General features: G+C 34.7%; 1 protein-coding gene across 1 annotated transcript in view; it reads right to left on the bottom strand.

The window, feature by feature from the left end:
• Positions 1-6,146: 6,146 nt before the first annotated feature.
• The window catches only part of LOC129225566 (2-oxoisovalerate dehydrogenase subunit beta, mitochondrial-like), a 44,370-nt gene continuing 25,105 nt past the window's right edge, over positions 6,147-25,411 (bottom strand). Inside the window, exons 7-9 of the mRNA XM_054860012.1 lie at positions 22,480-22,625; positions 17,971-18,057; positions 6,147-6,335 (exon numbers count right to left, since the gene is read on the bottom strand). Coding sequence (XP_054715987.1) covers positions 6,195-6,335; positions 17,971-18,057; positions 22,480-22,625 — 374 coding nt within the window. The 3' untranslated portion in view covers positions 6,147-6,194. The remainder of the gene's footprint in view (positions 6,336-17,970; positions 18,058-22,479; positions 22,626-25,411) is intronic.

Genomic DNA, 25,411 nt, shown 5'->3' with positions numbered 1-25,411 from the left:
AAATTATCATAAGATGGACGATTAAATTACCAAGTTATCATAACGTGGAACTGTAACATGGGCAAGCCAATTGGCGTGAAATTCATCCATTATTTGTAAATATACTGACGACCTTTTAATTTTCTACTATGGGCAAAGCCGTGCAGGTACCACTAGTGTTAAATAAACTAGAAAATCGCACGTGAAGGGATGACGGGTGAAATTGCTTCTACATTAGAACGAAGCCACTGCCGACCGAAGCCTGTTTGGTGATATTTTGATGGTTGAAATTGGAGTCCTCACCCCAGTGGATGAACCCTAAACTCTTGTAGGAAGCGTTCATTGTTGACCATTCTTTCGTTTCTTCTTTTCCCTGAAATGACACAGTCTTATCACTTAAACAGTTAAGTGACCGGATCGAGTTCAGCCGTATCACAATAAGGCCTTTCCCTGCATGTTAAGCATTATCAAAAGATAATGTTACAAGTTCTGTAAATAGTAATTATTTTTATGAGTAATTTGTTGTAATCTGGCTAAATTTGGCGTTTATTCCATTATCTTTCATCTAAAATTGTCTTAGTAACGTAACCTGTAAATAGCTTCATGTAATGAATATACAATCCCCTTACATTCAAATGAGTATATGGTCCCTCCATTTTTCAACGGTAAGATTTGTGAATGGAATTAAAAGAAAATATGAGAAACTGGAAGAACGAAATAGGATTTTCTAAATATTTCTTTGCTGAGTATAAAAGCAGTGTGGCATTTGAATGAGGGTTAGTTTTGCTTTTGAATCGTATCAGCCGTCGCGCTGGAGAGCATGTATTTAGCTCTGTTATTGTGTGTATTTGCCTTTGCGCTGTGTTTTTGCGTATTTTGATGTAAATACGTGAGTTAACGTTGAGTTTAAGGTGTTAATTGATATTTGCCTAATTGCTATGGTTAGCTTAGCAGTTGCTAACGATATTTCTTGTACATAGTTGTAAATAAATCTCCTGTGTTTTCTCAAGAACTGAAGAATTTTTTTAAGTGGCTGGACTCGTAACACTATTATCAAATTATCATGTCGTGGCGCGAGTTTCATTGTTGAAGCACGCGGGTTACTCGAACATCGGTAATTATTTATATGAGAATAATCGTCAAAGTCGTGTTTTACTGCATATCTTATGAGTTGAAAAAATAGGCACATCACAAATTGGAGCCATACAAGCATTCATAGCTTTGTTTTCATACCATGTGAAAAAATTTCAATGCGTTTTCTCTGTTTGATTTTTTTCAATTCTTGACTTAAATAATCCGTGACCCCTGCTCGTTATCGAGGCTTACTAACATACTACATGCGTTTACTAATTTAAAGTTTAAAGGATAGTTTTCAAAAATGGATCGGACGGAACTTGCGGTTTCAGAGAAGGAAAATCAAGTTGGGATAGAATAATAAGCAGCCCTTGATCATTCAGAAATTTAAAAAAATGTCTTCAAAACTTATGAGAAATCTACTACGTACTACCTACAACAACTGAACTGATAGAAGCTAGCTATGTCAAGCGATATTCCCCGTTTAACATTTTTTGGGACTAAGCAAAAATGCTATCGGCATTGTGCTTTTAGAAGGGTTATTTTGCTGGAGATTGTAACTTAGTCCTCTGGTTTGGATGAATGGAAAAATCTGACGCATGTCTAGACTAGGGAACGATTTATAAATAAAAGAACTCTGAGCGAATTCATTTCGTGGTTTACAAATTTACTCATCATCGTTTCAAACGGGCGGTATTTTCTTTATAGAGAGCTAGATGACCCGACAGACGTTGTTCTGTTCAAACTTTGTAAATTGAAAAGTTAAAAAATTTCAATAAACGTCGAAGTGTTTGAACCGTTTTGTTGAAAAAATATGTAAAAAGAAAATGTTTTTAAGATGCTTGGTGTCAGAATGCGTGTATTTATTACAACTTGATTTATCTAATGCCCAGTTGTTTTATTAATTATTTTTTCTCGCTTACTTGAAAGATCATCATAGATTGTATGGTTTGTTCCTTCAGTCACACTCAAAGGATAAAAATCGTCCTCAGATATTAAGTGTAAAAAACTAACTACCCATCTAGAACAAACGGGCAATCCCGCTGAAACGTCCCCATATGAAAAAGAATAAAACAATCGAAAGGATACATTAAAAAAAACCGATAAAAGTAGAAACAGTTCCCTGAATTAGAGAAAATCACCCCCCCCCCCCCTTCCGATGTAAAATAAACATTCTTCAACTAAAAGACTAAACACTCTAGAAAAACCAAAAACAATTCTTTGCAATTTAAAATATTTCGCCAAATAAACAAAAAATACACTAAATTACATTAACAGTAGCTTTTAAATGTAAAAAAAAATAATCACGTAACTCTCTTGTTTATGGCCAAAGTCCGCAAGCCACCACGTTACTGTAATCCAGCCGATCATAAAGCGAAGCGAACTCCGACCGATTAGCGGTCCGATCTTTTGAACGAAAACTTTTAAATCCCGCTCTTTCGCCGAGTTTTATGTTTACCTTCTAATGGCTTTTGAACAAACTCACAGAGGGTTCCAAATGATTCCGAGTTCCCCCGAGAACGAGACCCGCCAGAATACGAAAAAATATTCGCACCCCCCCCCCCTGAAAAATGTAATTCATATTGCAGGAGGCATCATGGACTAATGCTAATTACAGTGCCTAGTCTTGGCAACAAGTACGTATTTTTTACTTATTTTTGCAATTTAGGGGTCATCTACAAATGATATCACGCTTTCAGGGGGGGGAGGAGTAACAAGAAATGTGATTTTTTTTCATAACATGGTTATGAAACGAACTCATGTATGCACGACATGATTTCCTTTTATGCCAATTAAATGATTTTTAATCAACACTTTCAGAAACTCACCAACACCTTGCCCGATTCGGGCGTGTCACTCACATTAAGGGATCTAAAAACATTTCAAATAACGTTAGTCGCGAACCGACGCAAAAAAAGCGTTTTACAGAGATTACGTTTCCCAATACCGACAATTTTAACGTGCTTCAATGGATAACTATCAAAATTACACCAAATTGAAAACAAATTCGAAGAATAATTTTTTACGCCAAATTTGTCACCAACTTGGTGATATATCCATACCTGCCAACCTCCGAGAAAAAAAAATCCGGAAGATTTTTTTATTTTTATCCACAAGATTTTAACGCAAAATAAAATCAAACAGGACACCTACCCTCTTTACATTTAACAATATATTAGTTATGAATTTCATATCAATTGAAATTACTTTCGTTTAGTAAATATTACTTTTATTGCTTTCTTTAAAAGTTTGGAAATAACATTTGTTACTCATCTTAAAAAAAGAACGAAGCAAAAACAGCTCGAATTGAGAGAATGAGAAGATAATTGGCGCCGAAATTGTGCCCCTAGTTGCCCGCCGCGACGCTTGCTTTGATTGGATCCCGATGAAGTCATGCGCTGTATCACTCAGTGACGTCATAATCTTGCCCCGCTTCTTCTCGTGCCATTCTCTTACGGCAACCTTTCCTTGGCTACTTGGCCTAAAACGCGGTGCCGCGTTCCACAAAAGTATCGTTAGCGCCAAAATTGGCGAGATAATTATTTTTCCTACAAAACGTGAAAAATCCGGAAGATTTTGCTCATAACCGGAAAAACGGAAAAGGACATAAAAATCCGTAAAACTTCCGGGAAATCCGGAAGGGTTGGCAGGTATGTATATCGCCAAGTTGGAGACAAAACTTGGCGTCTGAAAGCTTGACGATATATTGTCAAATTATAATATCGTTTACATTGAAATTAACATTTATCCCCCCCCCACCAAAAGAGGGACAAAAGACTCCTTTCGGAACATTCGAATGCAACAAAAAGGGGAGGTGCACAACTAAGAGTCTACATGCTAAATGTCAACCTTCTACAGCATACCGTTTTTGAGTTATGAGAGATACATACACACATGCATACAGATGTTATGAGAAAACTCGTGGTAATTGACTCAAGGATCATCAAAATTTGATTTTTCAAGCCTCCATACGTTCTTAGGCACATATGCACGTGCGGTCGGGCCGAAAAACAACTCAACACAACCTGCAAATATTTATTTCTTATAATTTTTTTTTTGAAATCCGGACAATCTCTCCCCTCCTTTTACGTAGTAGACAATTATTAGCTTGCAGATACGTCTGAGTTGCGTGTGCAGATACTTTATATTTTTATCTGACTCTTCTTTACACCAAGACTAACTTTGATGCAGAATAATTTGTTGCGCCAAAGAACACACACACAGATGTGTTGTAAAGACACACGATAAAAGTAAAAACTTTTTCTTTTTTTACCTTCTTAACTGTTACTTCACTCGCACATTTTTTCTCATATCACACTCTTGTTCTTCCTGCACCTGACTTTGGCATATACACAACAAAATTGTATAATTTAATGAAGAAAAAAGATTATAAGCCCCCCAGTAAGAGAACTAAACAATACTCAAAATTCGCTTTTAAACTGCTGCCAAACACAATGAAAAATATTAGTTATTATAAAGGTAATTTCGTAAAAAAAGTTAAACTAATTTAAAGGCTGAACTTAAGCAATGTGCATTATTCTTTTAAACTGATGAACTTGACTTGAATCAAGGAAATCTTCGAAACCTGCATTATTAGAAAGCTTTCAAACGCTCAAAATCCACAAATACAGTTGGCTCTCTATTTAATGATTTTCAAGGGACCACAAAAAATCGTCCTTAAGTAGAATGCTTTTATAACTACAGTGGAGCATCTGGGACCGTGAAAAGTCGTCTTTAAATACAGAAAATGGGGCCGTGGTAGCCCGATCGGTAGAGTGTCGGATTCGGGGCCGGAGGGTCCTGAGCTCGAACCTCGATGGTCGAAGATCCACCGTCGTCATTAAAGGGGACTGGGCGACGTTAAATATGCTCGTGGTCTCAATGTCCTCCAAGTGAAACGATACCTCTGGGGGTGCTAGCACCAGGTAGCTATTAGCTCTTGAACTAGTTCTAAATTCTCACTAACTGTTCGATCCGGTGATGGTGCTGCCATCTATCGGTATAAAAAGTAAAGGAGGCAAGGCACTTAGTATGCAGTCCTCGACATAAATACAGTCGTAGTCAGGTGTGACTCGGAATCGGAAATACAGAAAGTCGTTTAATAGAGCGTTGTTAAACAGAGATCCAACTGTATATGCTTGCCAAGTTCAGCCTTGGAATCAAACTGTTAAATCTTTTAGCAAAAAAACTTTATACTTATAATTTTTCACGGCTTTTAGCAACTATTAAAAAACAACTTCGTCATTTCTGTCACACAAAAAAAGTTAAAGATCAGAATTTTAAAAGATCAGATTTTTTTTCTTTTGCACAAAAAACTTCACTTAAAAAACAAAACAAATAGGGCGATTTTGCGCTGCCCCCCCCCCCCCCCCCAAAGTTACCACTCAGGTAAAGGGATGTGCCTTGCTCCCCCTAGCGCAAGTGCTCTTCCCCAAAATTAACTTTGGTGATGAAAAACACTCACCCCCCCCCCCAAAAAAAAAAAAACATATGAAGAATTAGCTGCGTCACAGGGCTTTGAATGGTCTGCTTTGAAAATAAAACTTATATCAAGTGACACGTGTTCAACAATCAGGATTGTACAAATAAAAAAAAAACAGTAAAATTTTGGGACAGATTGCGGAAAAATAACCGAAAAGGAAACATTTTAAATTCCCCGATTACAGGAAAAGTCTCAAAACAAAAGGCAGAATTTTTACTTGCTCATATTCGAGGAAAAAATGGCAACAGATATTTTTTCTCAATGATTTTCTTCCAGCTATACATTTTAATAAAACCATTGTTACAGAAGGTTGAGATGAAGCACTGAAAAATAATTTGAATAGAGGAAAGTCTTCGAAAAATAGGGATTTTATGTCAAAATCCAAGTGTCATAATTAATAGTTTTTCATTAATATCTCCGCTAATTACTAATGGAGGAGTATGTTAAATAGCCAAACATAAAGACAGAAATATTACGAATCCATCCACACCTGGTTCGATGGTCAGTTCAGTAGTACGAGAGAAGAAACTTGGACTAGATACATACATACATACATATGCTCAGTTTTTAATAGTATAAGATTGTTCTTTGAAATGAGGCGAACCAAAAGTAACAGAAAATAAAAAAACTTTTTTATTTGTACAACAAGAGTCTGGGTTCAAAAGTTGATGAGTTTCTTGAGGGCGTCGAAGCATCGCCACTTGCTGGGGATGTAGAAGGGTTCGAAGACGTGGGAGAAGGGGGCATCGTGGCCAGTCACTCTCTGGATGGGAGCCTCCAGGCTCAGGAAGCATTCGTTCTGAAACAAATGTAAGTTGGTGACCACAAAAAAAAGAGAACAGGCCAGTTTGGACCAGGGACACAGTGAGGGAACAGTTGAGGCAATGAGAAACAAAAGAGGATGTAGTCAACTATCGTTTATCACAGTAATCCATTCCAGTCTCTACCACGATAAATACATTTTGCAAAATTGATTTATTTGTAAAGATAATGTTTTCCTAGAGAAGAGTGTAGAAAAACTTATTTATGGTCTTTAAAATGCGTTTTTAAAAATAATTAGAATTCTATAGATATAAAATAAATTAATAGTTTAAAAAACTAAAAAAACACGCTTTCGTAGCAAAATGAACTAAAAAGTGAAAAATAATCTTTGGATGATAGTAGTTGACCAATCACTTAATTTTAATGGAATACAAAAAAGCGAGGGGTGCTGTCTATTTACATTTTTGCTTGGACAACAAATGGAAGAAATTCAAGACAACTGATAAGAAGCTGAAGATAGTAGTGGTCAACTACTATCATTCAAAGATTATTTTTCACTTTTTAGTTCATTTTGCTACGAAAGCGTGTTTTTTTAGTTTTTTAAACTATTATTTTATTTTCTTCTGTTTAGTTTAACTCATTTTACGAAAAAATATTCATTTCAACATTGTTCAAAATCTTTTATTTTCATGAAATTTGCCCAAAAAAAGCGACTGAAGGTCTCAGGTGGCATTCGAAACGTGGTCTCTCGAACTCCAAGAAGATCAACTGTACCCCTTAAAGTGTAATAGCAGAGCTCTAAAAACATTCAACTTCGCTGATAAATTGCCTGTGGAGCAGGGGCGCCGACTTGCAAAAATTATTGAGGGGGCTAGACGTCACCGGTGATCCAGGGGTTATGTAATTCTAAGGCGTCCACACCCCCACTTTTCAAAAAAAAAAAAAAAAAATTCAGATTTTTTGAACCTTGAAAATGCCAATTTACATATTTTCTGGTGTATATGATTTATACAAACAAACAACATGTGGCATGGCGTTTTCAAAGTTAATCTAAGAATTTGTATAAAAATTTTTTGGTTCAATTAAATCATGTCACTTGTCTTCAGTGTGGGATATTTTTACAGTTCTATTTTGGGGGAAGTCGTGCAGTTCCGTGGCTAGGCATTGATATAATGTAAGGCACTTGACTTGCATGGAAGGGCACTCCCAGTGCGTCTAAATACAAAAAATATTGGGAAGGGGGGGGGGGGGCATACCGCGGGTTTAACAGCGGGAAATTTTTTAAATTGAAGGTGGAAAAAGTAAGTTTTACAGTTTTTTAAGCATTTTAGAGTAATATATTATCAACATTAGAGCCCCGAAAACTCTACTCTCGTTAACCCGACACATGTTTTGGCTTTAAAAATCGAAAAAAAAACAAACACATGTACGGTATTTTCGTAAAAAGTTAATTTAATTTACAGTATAATAATTTTGTTTTTAGGCTATTACAGAATAGTGAATATATATATATATATATATATATATATATTAATTTAAACTTGCTTTGAATAAGGCTCAGAGTTCATTAAATAAAAATTATATCCCACAGTTGATTTGTTTAATGAAGTTAATATAGTATGTAAATAGCGGGTTTTTATAGGGTCTTATACCCCAAAAATATTTAAGTATTTGAAAATAACTAATGCAGTACTATAGTAATACGGTAATAAAATAGTACTAATATTTCGAAATTTTAAATCTAACATTTTGTATGCAGTTAATTCTCAGTTTTAATGCTCTTTAAATACCAATATTTGGGCTGTCTTTAGAAAGGTGCAAATGTCGAACGCCTGACTGGATTACTGAATTTTAAGTCATTGACGACTAGTCGAATATCCAATTCATCCAAAATATCTCGGTGCTTATCTGCCCCATTGTTGAGCGGACAGACTATCCGCACGTTCGCACACTGGGACAAATTCTAAGCGCTTGCAGCACCGTAATAATGTCATTATTCACACCACTCATTTTCAGTTAACCTGCTTTTTACTGTAAAAATTATTTGTTGTAACTCATTACTGAATGTATTTTACAAGGTAACTATCTTCAAACAAGGAAAATAAAAAATACTGAGACAAATTTGTGAGTTTAGAAAGCATTAAATAACAAATAATTTTCTTAAATTATTGAGGGGGCTCTGCCCCCTTTTTTTTTTCTTTTGAGGGGGCTCGGGCCCCCTCAGGCCCCATGGAGTCGGCGCCACTGTCCACAACACATAACATTTTCAGAACTTCTAGGGTGGGTTTTTATTCTAAATTTTTTATAAAATTTTTATACTTATGGCACATTTTAAATAAAATCAATAATTTGATCCCCTGAACAGTTTTGAAAAGTGCTAAGTTTAATTAAAGGCTTTTAAAGCATACTTTTTAACCCCTGACACACAATGGAAGGGAGTTATAAGTTTGACATGTCTGTGTCATGTGTTTGACATGTCAAGAAAGACATGTCTTTCTAAGGCACTCTAGCGCCTAAATGGAAGGACCGATTTTGAAAAACATTTTTTCTGTTGGAAAGGAAAGTTTAAGGGCGCCCATATAGGGAGGTAAGGGGGGCTTGAGCCCTCCTTAAAAATGAGAACTTCTTTGCTTTTAGTGCTTTTTTCTTTGCAAAAAATTTCCAGCCATTAATGAATATGTTATTAAAAATGTCAAATTTTAATATCTCTAATCTGTACTGAAATCGGTATCCATAGGGAAAATCTTCTGCTAAACCATGGGGAAAATTTTTGAGCCCCCCCCAGTGGCGGATCATGCGATTTTGGGGCCCCAGGCGCAACCTATCCGGAGGCCCCCTTTAACTGACACGACGAAAGTGATATGGTTTCCTATATTTACAATGTAAAAAATCATATTTTTTTTAATCAACAAGCTTTTTTTGGGGGGGGGGGGATTATTCTTATTTAAAAAGAAAAAACAACGATATTTCTTGCAAAAAAAGTTTACTGCGAAAAATTTTGTCTTTGTTTTTTGGTAATTTAGGTAGTGAGATCCGAACCCCAATGTCAGACCATCTAGCAAAATCGCAGCTTTCCCCTGTTTTTCAATGCGCATCATTCAGTGGCGCAACCAGAGAGAAAAAAAATCTTAGGGGCGGGAGGTTTTTTTCATTTGGCCAAGAAAAAAAGAGAGAGGAGAAAGAGAACCTTTAATTGGATAGGAAAAATAAAGAGAGAGGGGGGTCCGGGGGAAAGTTCTCCCTCGGGAAAAATTTTAAACTCGTAGTTTTAAAAACGCAGTTTTAGACTTTCTTTGATGATGTTAGGGGGCACAAAGGTGCAGCTGCAGGCCGGTCTGGATCTGCGCACCCGCAGACCCCGTAGTGCGGGGGTGCACCTGGTTTTTTTTACGGCCCAAGAAATTGAAGAAAAAACTGAAAAAATCTAGCACTCTAAGACTTATTAACGTTACAAATATACATTGCTGGCCTCTGAGGCCCTACAAATTTTGTTGTAGGGGGTCCGAAATTTATAGATCCGGCCCTGGGTGCAGGGGTCTCAGCGGAAAGTTGTTGAAATTGAAGTCCTAAAAACATGATTATAGGTTATATTTATTGACGTTAGGGTAAGGGATGGAGCTCAGGGACTGCCTTTAATCGATTTTTTTTTCAAAACAATAGATAGAGATCAATTCCTCCTCCCCCCCCCCCTTCCCAATTTTCGAAACTGTATAGTTTCAAAAATACAACAGTAGACAAACTTTACGGGATATTTAAAATGTGATGAAAACCTTTGTGAGAGATTTGCTTTTGTTTCTTTCTTGAAAATTGTACAGTATAATGCAATATATACTTAAAGGATAACTTAATAGGCTAGACCGGTTATAGTTTAGACACATTTTACATTTTGATTTTTGTTATATTTGTTATTTTATATTTTTCTTTACGAGGGTTACGTACCAAATCAAAATTTCATCGGATTCAAGCAAAATTTTCTTATTAAATAATGATTTCAAACCTTTGTAGAGATAATGTATTCGCAACAATAATATCTTAAATTTCTTCTCGAAATTTATTAACTTAACTCAACGTGAGTCAAAGTAGATACACAAAAGAATAAACTGTTGCGCTGAAGTAATAAGCGAAATGAAGTTTTTAAGGGTTGTTTTGAAAAAAGATTTTTACAAAATATTTTGTTCGAGTGAGATGCTAAAAGTAAATTTGATTTAGTTAATGTAAATAAAGTATGGCTATCTTCTCCAAATTACGCTCTTTTAAATATTTCTAGAGTAATTTCATTCATTTGAGGGGTTTTTTTTTTTTGAGCAATCACGATTGCTTATTGTTCTCATTTGACTGTTTTTGGCGTTACGCTGATTTTATTTTCCTACCAGCACTCTCTGTCAGCATCACCGTCGCGTCGACCGGCCTCACGATGCTGCTCCTCTTGCGAAAACCGTCTCCAGGTTGCGTCCATGTCCTACACACACACGCCTACACACTCATGCCTGCGCACAGACACAAACACACACTCCTACACACATACACACACTCATGCCTGCACACAAACACATATGTCTACATACACACATACGCACACTCATGCCTGCACACAAACACATATGTCTACATACACACACACGAACACCTACACACACAGCACTGCAGACACAACACTTAATTAAAGAAGTAGTCTCTTCATATGGGTTAAATATGTCAAAAATGCGTAGTCTATGTTATGATCGGGCATCTTGTATGAGATGCCGGTACAGTGTTGAGAATGCGCAATTTTTACGCGTAAACTCCATGTCATTTTACATAAATTTTAATGCTCATGTTATATTTTAATGTTTAGCTAGTAAGTATTCATTGACTCCTTGTACTAGAAACACATTTTAGTAACTCGATGTATTATATGCTTTCTTAGAAACTCTTTGTAAAGCTATGCTCTTTTTGAAAAACATCCTATATCAAAAAATACTTTCACGTCTACAAAAATATATCTTGATGCTCTTTACTTGACAATCTCTGAGTGACACACGATGGTATTCAAGAATTAAATCTATAAAAGTCCCCTGAACGAATTACTGGAAAGCGACTTTTTCAATGATAGGAAATCTGATGTCATTTTGATAGGTATGACTTTGTTTGAATTTTCGTTTACTGTACTTATATTGTGGAGCGTTTTTTTGAACAATGCTACACTCTATCACAAAACTTTCAATCCGTTAATCATAATTCATGGATTGACAATTGAAACCTAGTAATTTTCGAACAAAATGATCAATTCAGTTTCTCAAGAAATTGAGACAGGATTTGATTAGATACATTTATCATTGGTCTTAAGTTCAATATTACGTAGATCGGTTACAGAAAACAAAAAAGAAAATATTACACTTATAAGTTAAATTTATAGCATGAGGGAAGAAGAACTGTTTTGTGAATTGTGCGACTATACTTTTTAATGACGCAAAATACATACCAGCCCAATTTAAAAAGTTTTCTTGGTTATTTTACAGAGAGGAATCTGAAGGAAATGTGTTTTTTAACATAACTTTCTTGCTTCCATTGTTTTTTTGACTGTTTCAATCAGGTCAGTCATTTGAAAGATGACTTTTGTGTCTCGCTCTCAACATCAAAATATCCTTATTATTCTTAACATTAAAACCATTTTATTATCACTTCCTGTTAACCAATATGTATTTTATACCATACTGAGGAGAATCATGTTCAAGAAAATCGAACCCCCAAACGAAATGCTGAAAATACCGCCCCTGTCTGAGGCTTAGCTCAAGCAGACTTGGCATTTAAAAAAAAGGCTTTTTTTTGCGTAAAATTAAGTTTTTCAGAACAAAAAACTTATCTAGATGAAATTAAACAGCAAAAATTCATCTAAATACAAAATTTAAAGATTACTAATTCCCATCTTTTGAGATTGATAGGAAATAAAAATACATAACGTTATATGCTGCAAATAATCTTTATTATAAGTGTACCTACTGGTCGATATGGGCTATTAATTCTTCATCTGTATTACCGCATCCGAATCACCATTTCTTTTTTGTGGATATGTCTTTTATTACCAGGAGGGTGTACAGAAATTTTGGGACCCATCACAAATAAAACTTTTACGGGCCCCCTCCATATTATTTACCCCTACTATTTGGGCCCCCATCAGGCTCGGGCCCGGGTCAACAAGTGTCCCTTCTCCCCCCCCCCCCCCCCCCCCCCCGTGTACTCCGCTAATGCGTTTTACCAATTCTAGAAAATCCAAAGTCATAATATGACGGGTGTAACGTTCTTGACCATTTTCATTATCTTCCATTTGTAGAAACAAGAAACCCAACATGTAGGTACTTATCGCAATTCATGATTGTAAAAAGCGTAATTTGAATTCAGGAAGTCGAAATTCAAATGCGAATCCTGGATGTTCTTTTTTTTTTTTTTTGTGTATGTGTGTGTGTGTGTATAGGGGGGGGGGGGTCATTTCTAAGCCTTTCTGGAAAAAGAAAATAACTATTAAAATTTGTGAGCCTAAGTATAATTCGGTTTCAACTAGATCTAAACGCAATGTATCAACTTGACCGAAACAACACCATTACGTTAACTCAGAAACGTGGGAAAAAAACATCAGCGAATATCAGAAACTTCTGTTAGGAAAAATCATGTCTTCTATTCAAGGAACACAAATCTTGGTTTAATATGATATAACTACTTAAACACCCTACGCGACAGTTGAAAACAAACTATAAAAATTTACTTTTGTGCGCAAGAAAGCATTTTTTTTTTACGGAAAACTTGCAAACAAAAAAGACAGCTGTGGAATAATCATAACTCGGCGGCAGAGCTGTGGAGTCGGAGTCGGGCTCATTTTAGGGTAAAGGAGTCGGAGTCGTTTGAAAACATGTCGACTCCGACTCCGGGTTTCATTTTTTTTTCTTTAATTTTTCCTGACTCTCCTTGCATTTTTTGAAAAATTAACTACCAATTAATTTGATTACATGTATAAATACCTACTAATAAGAAAATAACTCATTGTGGCAACCAGCTGGCTTGATTGTTTATCGAATTTTCTGTAACAGCTACCTACGCCGTCTCCTAGTTTGCTTATTTTCTAACTTAATTTAACTGATAGCAAACAATTTTGTTGCCTAACATTTTCTAAATAATTACTTTGAAATAAAAATAATATATTTTTTACCTCGATCTCTGTTATAAAATAGTAAAAGGAATGCATGTATCGCTTGAGCAAGTCGAGAAACTTTTCAGGGTGCTTGGTAAATTCAAAAGAGTGTTGGTACGAAAGCACAAATACAAAAGATCCGATAAAATATAGGGAATAATGTTGTACCTTGGAACACTCTTCATATTTTAATTTTTAACGTCAATTATTTGAATCAAATTTAAAATCTAAAAGTCACATTAAAATAGCCCAACATACTTCTATAGAATATATATTTTTTAATTCAGACAATTTGAAAATAAAATGTTGCCAGCCATTTAAAGTATAACTTCCAAGCTACCCCAAGGTTCAACATCCTATTGTACCTTGGGACACATCCTGTTGTTCTATGGGAAAGTCTTCATGATTCAGGAAACAGCCTTTTTATACTTGAACCAATTTTGCACCAGAAAAGAAAAAGTTGTTTAAAAGACTACATATAAGATTAGAACATTGTTCCATGTTCCTAAACATATCTTAATTATTAAGAATCATGCATATGTTGTACCTTGGAACGTGTCCTAAGGTACAAAATGTTTGGCTTTCCTAAGGTACAATCACCAGTTTAATGAAAACCAAAATGATGGTCAATCTAGAAGCACTGTAAATAATTTGCTTATGAGAAAATAATGAAAGTACTTCTCTTTTATAACAGAATAAAATTCAGTTGACTAAATTTACAAATACATACAAAGACGGAAAATGAAATGAAAAAGGAGAAAATATTTACTTTTGAGTCATGAAATTCGCTTTCTCTCACAAAATCGTCAATTTTACTCATTTGATGCTGATTTTAACTTATTTAGGGTGAAAGGTTACTATTAGAGATTATAAAAACACGGCTGCTAAAAATAGATTCTTAGAAATTAGCAGTGCCCCAAGGTACAACACTCCCCCCCCCCCTAAATGTTTTTTTAATTCTAAAAATTTTATCTAAGAAAGCTTGGTTAACACTGAAAAGTACAAAATAAAATTAGTATATGATTTATTGCTTACAACACTCAATAATTATAATTAATCCTAAAATCTTCACATTAAGGTTCATTCTGAAGCCGTCAATTAAAAAATTAAAATTAAAAATTGAGCCAAGAAATGTAGGTATCTAGTTAAAGCTATTCGTACAAAGCTGTATACCGCCGCATTTTGTGTAAAATTTGCTCCAGACGTACATGTACACGACCTCTCTCCGCAATATAGTGCAATATTTTTGTTGAAATTTCTAAGATGAAATTTAAGATTTATTATTGGGGAATTTTTTCAGAATTAAAGAATCTCAATTTGTATAAACTCTGAGATTAAGTTGAGGTGTCACCCACCAGATGAGTGCCACCCGGGAGGGAGGGGGAGGGGCGCCACCTCTCAAGAGAAAAGTTTTTGACTTAGCAAAAAGTTTTTTTTTCTTTCAAAACTCTTTCTCTCACTCTTCTCAGTGCTTTCAAAAACTGAAAGCACATGATTTGATCAGCATCTGTTAAACATTAAAGGGGAGCAAATTAATATATTTCATTTTTTTAAAAAATGGGACTTTTTAGTAATCTTACTTTAGAAATCGCACTTATCGGATAATTTGATTTTCATATTGAATTTCTAACGTTGTATGCATCTTAGGTTTACAATAAAATACAACGCGAAAATTTCATTAAAAAGGAATTAATATTTGAATCTCTATTTAGGAGTTTTCCCCCCTTCCCATAAGGGGGATTTGAAAAAATAAATTTAAAAAAATAAAAAAGCCGCAGTCGGAGTCGGATGTTTCAAAATCTTGGAGTCGGAGTCAACCATTTTCCTTCCGACTCCGCAGCCCTGCTCGGCAGCAGGAAAAATTCAGCATCGTAAAAAAATGTTGCGTAGGAGCATTGCCTCAAAAAGAACTTTTCCCGACTCTTTTGAAACAATTTCGTTTTTGAACTTATGACCAAAAAGGAAAACGCATTGGAGAAAAAAAGTGTGATTGCTCACCTAAATCCCAGGGCTGTTTTATTTTTGTAAATGCTTTTTTCTTTCATTAAACTAGCAAGATTCGGAACACTTACAAGACAACACTCACTGACTGAACTACTGAATTGGATTGAAATGTACCGGACAGAAAAGTTCTCGCGGCGATTTTCCAAGGTCAACCCATCTAAGGTCTTAGTGCCATAAAAATGCCTTTCCTTTTGTTACTTCTTATCTAACACCCCACTTTCTCAGGGACAAAAAATACGACCTTGAAGAAAAGAAGCGGGAATTCTCCGATCTTAGAAAAAGTGCTGAGTTACGGTACAGTGCGAAATATGCTAGATGAAGTTTTCCGGAGGAAAGAAACAAATATATATTTTGAAACTTTAAACCTTATACACATACAAAAAAAAAAAAAAATGTCCAAAATTTCTCTTCTGGTAAAATTTAAACAAAGCCACCAGAAGCCTGGGGCCCCCTTTAGATGCAGGGGGAATTATTGGGAGCAATCAGCCAGCATCTAAAATCCATGACTAATTGTCAATTTCCAGTAGTTTTGAGTATTTTCCACTCAAAATTATGATTTTCCAAGGCATATCCACACACACAAAAAAAAAAAAAAAGTTTTTTCTTCCAGAAAAATCCAAACGAAGACAACTGAAGTCTGGGGGCCCTTTAGACTCAGGGGACCCTATTGGGAGCAACCAGCCCGCGCCTAAAATCCATGACAAACTGTCAATTTACAGGACTTTTGAGCATTTTCCACTAAAAATTTTGACTTTCCATGGCAAATTCTCAAAAGAAAGTTTTGTCCCAGAAAAATTCTAACGAAGGCAGCTGAAGTCTGGGGCCCCTTTAGACGCAGGGGGCCCTATATTGGGAGCAATCAGCCCGCGCCTAAAATCCATGCTAACTGTCAATTGCATGGGTTTTGAGCATTTTTCACTCAAAATTATGACTTTCCATGGCAAATTCTCAAAAGAGAGTTTTTTCTCCCAAAAAAAAAATTCAAACGAAGGCAGCTGAATCCTGGGGCTCCTTCAGACGCAGGGGGGCCCTATTGAGAGAAATCAACCTGCGCCTGAAATCCATGACTAACTATCAATTTCAATGAGTTTTGAGCATTTTCCACTCAAAATTATGACTTTCCATGGCAAATTCTCAAAAGAAAGTTTTTTTTCCCGGAAAAATTCAAACGAAGACAGCTGAAGCCTGGGGCCCCTTTAGACGCAGGGGGCCCGATAGGGAGCAATCAGCCCGCGCCTAAAATCCATGACTAACTGTCAATTTCCAGCAGTTTTGAGCATTTTCCACTCAAAATTTTGACTTTCCATCTTTTAGGAAGTGACGCGGCTCCGAGGCCCCTTGCTTTGCTGGAGGCCCCAGCTAGCGCCTCATGCGCCTATTCGGTGATCCGCCACTGGCCCCCCCCCCCTTAAAATTTTACTTCTGGGCACCCTTGGGTGAGTTGATCGAGAGTGTTCTTAGCTAGGTTGCATCTTCGGATGACATTAATATTAATGAAGATATTAAAATTAAAAACCTCCAAAAGGTTTTTCACAATTTTTGCAGTGAAAATATATTTAAAAATTTTAAAATTTAGTACCAAAATAAAGAGTTTTTCCTGCGTCTGATAGAATGGGTTTGGAACATGCTATATAGTATTTGAATTATAATGCTTTTTAAAGAAGATTTTAAATACGGCTAATTCAGCAAGTAGTAACCAAATTCATTGTTGGCCCACAAGGAAATTTAAAGCAATGATTAAAATTTTCATCTGTAGCCAGTTTCTATTTCTTAACGAATAAAATACTTGTAATTGATTTTTAATAGTATAAGGCTTTAAAAAAGATTTTCAATTTTCCCTCCTCATTCTACATTTGTGACCCAGTCAGGGTTTTTTGAAGTTTGTACTGTCCATAGTTTTCAAACCAAATTCTGACAGTAACAAACAGGTATATTTAACAAGCTGCTAAATTACAGTAGACTCCCGATTATCCGCGAGCGGTTTATCCGCGAATCAACCAACAATCACGAGCATGTATTTTCGCAGTAAAAAGAGAATACCAGCAGCTGTTTTTTTTTTGAAAAATTGTAAATTTACACTCGGTTGTTTTTGCTTGATTGATTGATTTAATTTAATTTTATTATTATTATTTTTGTGCGTTCTTCATCGTACATACACTTGTTTGTTATTGATGTTATGTTCGGTTGTGCAAAAATACAAAACATTTGCACTGTACTCTATATATATTTTCACTGTTTGCAGAAAGTGTTATGCATCAATACAGTTAAGAATTTGAGATAGGACAATTTTTACCTGATTTGTCCCCCATTTTAGTCTTTTTGCGGTTATCCGCGATTTTTATCATCCGCGGCACTTGTGCCACCCAATTCCGCAGATAATCGGGAGTTTACTGTATTCATTTTCATTTCTTTCCCATTTAAGAAGATTTCCCCTCAGAAAATTTTTCAAGCGGATTTTGCTGTAAATTCCAACCACGCAAGCTCAAGAATACTACGAGGTTCAAACCTGAATGCTTGCGGCAATCTCTGCTCCAAAACCTCCCGTGAGAGGAGCCTCGTGGGCAATCAGGAGACGGCCCGTCTTCTTCACAGACTGAAACAGAGAGAAACATTTAAGAATTCAATTTGCTAAAATTTCTGTAAAGTAAAATATTTTTTTAATGTTTAGTTACCATAAGATGGGGTAGCTTCGGGACCAGGAGCCGGATTAGCTGCACAAGTTGCGGCATAAAAATTTTTGGGGGGAATTTTTTCAATGTTTTTTATTCATTTATTTAAATTTATGTATGGATTTATTTTAAATTTAAGTTAGTCATTTTATTTTATTCCGTTTTATGTTATTTCATTTATTTATTTAGTTTGTGTGTGTCTGTGTGTTATTGGCGTAGCGCAGAACTTTAATAAAATAATAACAATAATAATTAAAAATAAACAAATAAATAAATAATATTTTTTAAAAATAAGAAAAAATATTTAACAAAAAAGGGAAATAAAATAAAAAAGAGCTAGTAAATAAAAAAAGGGAAAGAGGGTTGAGATTTTTTTTTTGGGGGGGGGGGGGCAATTTGCGCTATTGAACTTGGGGGGGGGATGGGTACCCCCATTCGGGACACTTTTCGAAGTTGTACTCTGTTCCCGTCTTTGTTTTCAAAGTAAAAAAGCTTACAAAATCATTAATATATTTCAATTTAGTATTCCTCTAAAAAGATATAGCAAAAGAATAACTCTAGTTTCTATGGTATTTTATAAAAAGAAAAGTACTTTGTCCAATTTTACCCGATTGATTGGGGTAACATTTGGACAGTGCTTTGTTTGCATTAAAAAGGGCAGGAAACATGAATTTGTACCAATGTTACCCCATTATTATCTTATAGGTGCATTATCTACAGAAGAAACAACAAGGAAAATAAGTTTATATAAATCCCAGAAAATATCTAGCAGGTCATAAGAACAATGCATTCAACTTAATGGGTAAAATTCAAGGTTACAGATACTATGACACACTACCACTCTTTGAAATATTAATAAACAAGCACAGTGTAAGAAATATTATTTAGACTCTTCGTGAAGTTTAATTTTTGTCAACCAAAGTTGACAGATCGCTGTAAACTTGCAGCTGTAAAAATTTCTCAGTCTCAAAATTAACCTATGAAAAGATGAAAATTTACAAAGTAGAGGTTGTAAAATATAAAACTTATAATAACGTGGTTTCTTCTATATTTACCACTTGAGGTGGCACTTATCAATGTGCATTGGGGTGGTTAAAAAATATATGTAAAAATAAAAAGTTTCTCCTAGATAGCAAGACACCCCTCAATATTTTCAGACTTGTGGATTGTAATATACTGGAAGAATTTTAGCTTCCTATTTCAACTGAAAGAGGGCGTTCAAGCCCCTCCCACACACTTCATTAGTATGGGGAGGGAGGTTAAAAAAATACATTCAACTGAAGAAAACATTATAAAATACATTAGTAATATGCATATACATTGCAATAAATTAATTATTTAGAAAAAAAAAAACAGCTGGGGAAATTAAATGTTTCTAAGTTTGTGACATTTTCTCTGCTACATCTAATGTTAAATGAAGGGGTCACTGAGCACCCTCTTAAAATTTGAGAAAGAAGCTAAAACTCCTACATCATAATACTATTAGTAAGTCTTAAAAAAATAGGGCGTGTCCTGGACTTTAGCTGAAAAAAAGTTTTTTTGAACCACCCTAATGTGCATAACGACCTGAATGTAATTTGGTGTGTGCAATTCTCGAGGTATAAGCGAAAGTTTCACCCACAACAAGAATTTTGAAAAACAAATGGCAAGAACAACTTTGCTGTCACAACCACGACTGCAGAGGAGGAAAAATGATCGACTCCGGGAACTTTGAAGCCTTCGACTTCAACTCCAACTCTTTTACCCCAAAATCAGCCCGACTCCGACTCCACAAGCATGGGCAGAATTGCGGATTTGGAGAGAAAATGACCGACTCCAACTCCGACTCTTGGAATTTTCAACCTTTGACTCTCAACTCCTTTACCCCAAAATCAGCCTGACTCCGACTCCACAGCCCTGGTCACGACGAGTGCAGTGGACTAGGCTGTCGTGTGAAACTAAACAGCACTATCAGCAGAAATGAATTTTTGAGATATTTGAAGAAATGTGTGGTGGATTCGATACTAACAATGGGAAAATGTTGGAATTAGACGTCTCTTCCTCACCTTTTTTTCAGCGGAAACCAAACAAGCGAGCTTGTACAATAAATATAACGTACAATGGATGACAAAAACGCAAAAAAACTAAAAATTTGCAGTTACTGCCCTTTACCTGCACACGGCAGTAGGGTTCTGAAAACTGCTGACGGGTAGGAGCACAATACTGCTGTGTGCAGGTAAAGGGCAGTAACTGAAATTTTCCATTTTTTTTCATTTTTGTCATCTATTGTACAAGCTCGCTTGTTTGGTTTCTGATGAAAAAAGGCACAAAAAAGAAAAAGGCTAATTCCAACATTTTCCTATTATTAGTATTGAATCCACCACACATTTCTTCAAATATCTTGAAAACTCATTTTTGCAGATATTACCGTTTACCTGCACATGGCAGAATACAGGCACACTCAACAGACATGATTACAGACTGAATCAAGCCAGTGTGTCCCACAAACTAAAAATTACCCACTGTCCCAAAGTTAGCCCCCCAGTGCAAGGGCGCCCATATGGGGGGAGGGCAAATGGGCGCTCAAGCCCCTCCCCCCCAGAAATTAGAACTTCCTTGCTTTTAGTACTTTTTTCTTTGCAAAAATGTAAAAACATTTCTTCTCCAGCCGTTAATGAATAAGTTTTTAAAAATGTTAAACTTCAATAACTCTAATCTGCACTGAAATCAGTTTCCATGGGGAAAATATCTGAGCCCCCCCCCCCCCTTACAATTTTGCATATGGGCACCCTCCCAAAGTTACACCATCTTATGGTACTTGCGAGATATTTGTTTTACTGAGTGAAAAGGTAAGAGTATGCTTCTCTGAAGCATCCCCCCCCCCCCATGACTGTATTAATACTAAAGATGCCCCAAATACCACATTTTGCTGAATACCGAAGATTTTGCTTAAAATTTTCAAACGTTATATTTATTTTTATTTTATGCCAATTCAAAATAGAAAATATTTATCTACTCTGTGTCTTTTCAGCAGTTTAATTGCATTTCCAAATGCATAAAACATTGTTCCAAAAGCAAATTAATATAGCAGTTGTCTAATTTGGATTATATTTATCTGAAATTCTGCATCACTTGATAGTTAATTTCTTGTCGGATATATATAGTTTGACAGCTAATAATTTTGGGAGAAACAGGTTTTGTCATAAATAAAGAATCTTGCATTTACTTTACATACAAATAAAAACTCAAGTTGTGTAAAATATCATTACAATTTTGCAAAAGTTTGAAAAAAAAAAAAAAAAAAAAAATTAATGTTGCACATGGCAAAAAATTTTGGAAATTAAATATAAGACGAAATTAAATACCAAAGTGTTTCCTTTATACAGGGTGTTCAGTTTTAACCTGCAAGATCTTTATTTTCGCAACCGTCAGTCCTAGATGCATACTTCCAATTGCAAAAATGTTCAAAATCAGATGCAGAGTTAAGCTATTGAAAGTTTGAAGCAAAAATAAAATTGAGTCAAAAAATACAAAATTTTACTTTTTATACGGGCCCTAGGTCCCCAACTTATATTCAGGGAAACAATCTCCATTGAAAAATAATTCCAACGCAAAAAGTTTGACATTAGTACGACCAATACTTACCAAGATATGAAAAAGCGTTTTGTGACTTAAACCACTTTACACTCCCCATCAATAACACTTTTTGGGGGAAAATATAGCAGTTTACAAAGGTTTAAAATTATATGTGTGCATAGAGTGCAGTTTTTCAAATTGATAGTGGTTTTGTAGTGCGTTTTTGCATATCATGGCTAACATTTGCATTTGTTTTACAATAGCAATGAAAAACATAAATACTTTGTTATTTTACTTCAACAATTTATCAATCTGTCATTCTTCTGAAAGGGCAATAAATTCCAGTCTCATCTTCTATATAGTCCCTTAAAATTTTAAAGTTGAATATCTCCTTGAGTTTTGGTTGCACACATTTCAAATTTTTTGTGTTAGTAATATCTTTTAATGGAGATTATATCTCTAAATATAAGTTAGGGGACCTAAGGCCCGTATAAAAAGTAAATATTTTTATTTTTTGACTCATTTTAATTTTTGCTCCAAACTTTCAGTAGCTTAACTCTGCATCTGATTTCGAACATTTTTGCAAGTGGAAGTATGCATCTAGGATTAACGGTTGCAAAAATAGAGGTGTTTGCAGGTTAAAAATGGAACACCATGTATATTATTAATCACCTTCTTAAGTATTTGAAATAACTTTTTTCTTTCAAGGCATATTTTACAAAAAATTAGCATTCACACAGGAAGCACAGTATGACATTACATGGAAATTAAAAATTGTAAGGGTTACTTACATTAACTACAGTTTCTTTATCCCAGGGCAAGATAGTGGCCAGGTCAATAAGCTCACAGGACACGTTGAGTTTATCTTGTGCCAGCTGACACACCTCTCTCAGAACATGCACCTGAGTGCCCCAGCCGACCAGGGTTACGTCATCCCCTGAAAGAAAAATCAAAGTGCAAAATTATGACCTATGCATAGTAAGGTGCAATATTCTATTATTTATCATTTTTATTTATTCATTTATTTATTTTATTTTTTGTGTTCGAAATTATAGGAAAATTTAATTGTAAAGTTTTTTAGATGGAATAATTGAGCCCATATTTGTTGTTTGAAAAAATGGGGCGGTTTCCTTCAGTCAAAAGTACTACTTTTAGTCATTGAAATGGATAGAATGAGCAAAAAAAATAACATGGGCCCAGAAAATACTTTCATTTTCGCCAACAGTTTTTTTAAATTAATTTTTTGAAATTTCCGATTTTTCAAACAAGGCGTGGTCTTGATGACGGCACAAATGATGCTCTTTGGCGCATTTTTCTTCCGCGTTTCCACATTATGATAATCAAGCAGCGAATTAAAATTGCGCTCTACGCTTGCCATTAACCCTATTGTTGCCAATACACGTGAGTAAAGATGCGAAATAAATATTTTGCACTGTGAATGGCAACACTGAATGGCATTTCATCATTTGTGATGTCATCAGCAGAAGCCGTAAAACAATGAAAGCGCTCCGATTTAAGTAATTTTTTAAAAATATTAAGTGTAAACAAATTTGTCAAAAAAAGGTCAGATCCTATGTTTTTAATCGTGCTCTTTCAGAAAAAAATACTTTTAAAATTTTGGAAACGATCCCATTCAGTAGTATGTTATTATTTGTCATTACGGGTGGATGCTAGTTAATTAAATCAACCACTTTAATGAACCAATTTGTCAAAAACAACAAAATCCCAACTTCATTGAATTAGTTGCTTTATTGGATCAGCTGCTTTATGAAATCAAAACTGTTTAGAACAAACATGATTCATATAAGCAGCGGCAACTGTATATATGGAGTCTTATTTTGCTACAAAATGAAGCATTCTTTTTCGCAGAAAAGTTTTATAACACAATATTATCTTTATAACACAACAGTGATTGACAAGGACTTGTTACATCTAACTTTTTTTTTTAACTGGACTTAATTTTGTAACCATTTTTCTATTATTCTGCAAATTTTATTAAATGTTTATTTACTTAAAGGCTAATATAATAATTGCCCATCTTTATATTTAAATATTTTAGCAAACAAAAAACAGTAAAAATGTTACCAGTAACTTATTCCAAAGCAAAGGCATTATTAATAACAATTTAAAATAAATAAATAAGTAAAACTGTTTTCTATTTTGCAAATTTTCCCAGTTTAACAACCGAAAAAAGGTTGAGATAAGATAGACAGATTAAAAGGCCTAGATTGACTAAATTTTTATTCATCTACATTTAACCTATTTATATTCTGCTTATATTAAGACTAATAAAGTAAGGAAAATTTCAGTGAACCATAGCTGTAACATTTTCTTATACTTTTATGCAGCAAAATACATCTAATAATTCTTCAGATTTTTTAGGTTTTTCAAGTAGGAGAACTGAATACATCAATAAAGACTAAGGAACAACTTTTTCATTTTCATTTGGATCTAAAGTTTAAAGAGATTATTTTCAAGAGGGGGTCTGAGAAATTTTGACAGGAATCCCCCCACAAATTTTAACTTTGTATTTTTAGCTTGTCCCTATGGAAAAAGGAACATACATTCGTTAAAAAAAAAAAAAAAAAGAACAAAATGGGGTCTTAATCCTTACTTTTAAAGGTTAAAATTAAGAATGCAGTATTTATTCGACAGTAGTTGGAAATGGGATATTCTGCCAATTATCTAACAATCGGCCAATTTTAGCCATTTAACCAGCTGAAAAATTATATTTTTATTAAAATTACTTTTGCTCAGAACAAGTAACTATGCTGAATTAACTTATTACACCAATTGTTTTTAACTATAGCTGTTGTGCCTTCATTTCTATTTAAAATTTACAAATTATCATGTAGGGGTATGAATAACACATTGATAATTTTTAGGGGATAAAATACAATTGGATAAAAGAGATTACAGTGAAAATTCAAAATGAAACTGAAATTTTAGAGGAAACAGGGGGGAAAGGCACCAGACTTTTAGGAACTTGAAACTGCAAAAGAGTCTTGGGGGGGGGGGGGGAGAAGCGATCAGTTGGGAGCCAAAGCCTGTACTAAGCATTTGGAACTGTGCCAAATGCGACAAAATTGTAAATTTGGCAAAAGAAACTCTGATTTAGCACAAGTATTGGTGAATGGAAAATTATCCGAAATTTGCAGAGAATAACATATTTTCCTCAATCCTCAAAATTATGCAAAAGATTGTTAAAAATTCTACAAGAAAAAAATATGCTGCTAAATTTGAGAATTGACTTGGAGTCGCTACCAGCCACTAGAAATGACCACACATTTGAAACATAAGTAAATGTTTGTAAGGAATCTATCACAAAATTATGTTTTATTAGGTCAAGTTTTTAAAAGAGGAATAATCATGGTTAAGATTTGTAAATTGATCTTTGGCTAAAACGTTATAAATTTGGCTAAGGCTTTCAAAAATTAGGCTAATTTACTTACTAAAAGTTCGAAATCTCTAGCATGGACCCTGAGAGCCCTGTGTATGTTTATTAAAAAAGTTGAAGTATCATAACCCTAAATAATTGTATTTTAAGCAGGGTTGATTAAAAAAAAAAGTTTTTTTTTTTTTTAAATGCAATCGGCTAAAAAATACTGTTAATTAAAAAATTATAAAAGAGTATTTTGAATTTTTTCCATGTAATTTCAAAGAATCTTAGTTGGTTTGCTTTGTGTATTTATGTACCTTAATAGGAAAGCTTCATAGATTTTT

Source organism: Uloborus diversus, chromosome 7 (assembly GCF_026930045.1).
Source record: "Uloborus diversus isolate 005 chromosome 7, Udiv.v.3.1, whole genome shotgun sequence".
Classification (NCBI taxonomy): Eukaryota; Metazoa; Arthropoda; class Arachnida; order Araneae; family Uloboridae; genus Uloborus; species Uloborus diversus.
This window is presented reverse-complemented; position numbering and strand designations above follow the sequence as displayed.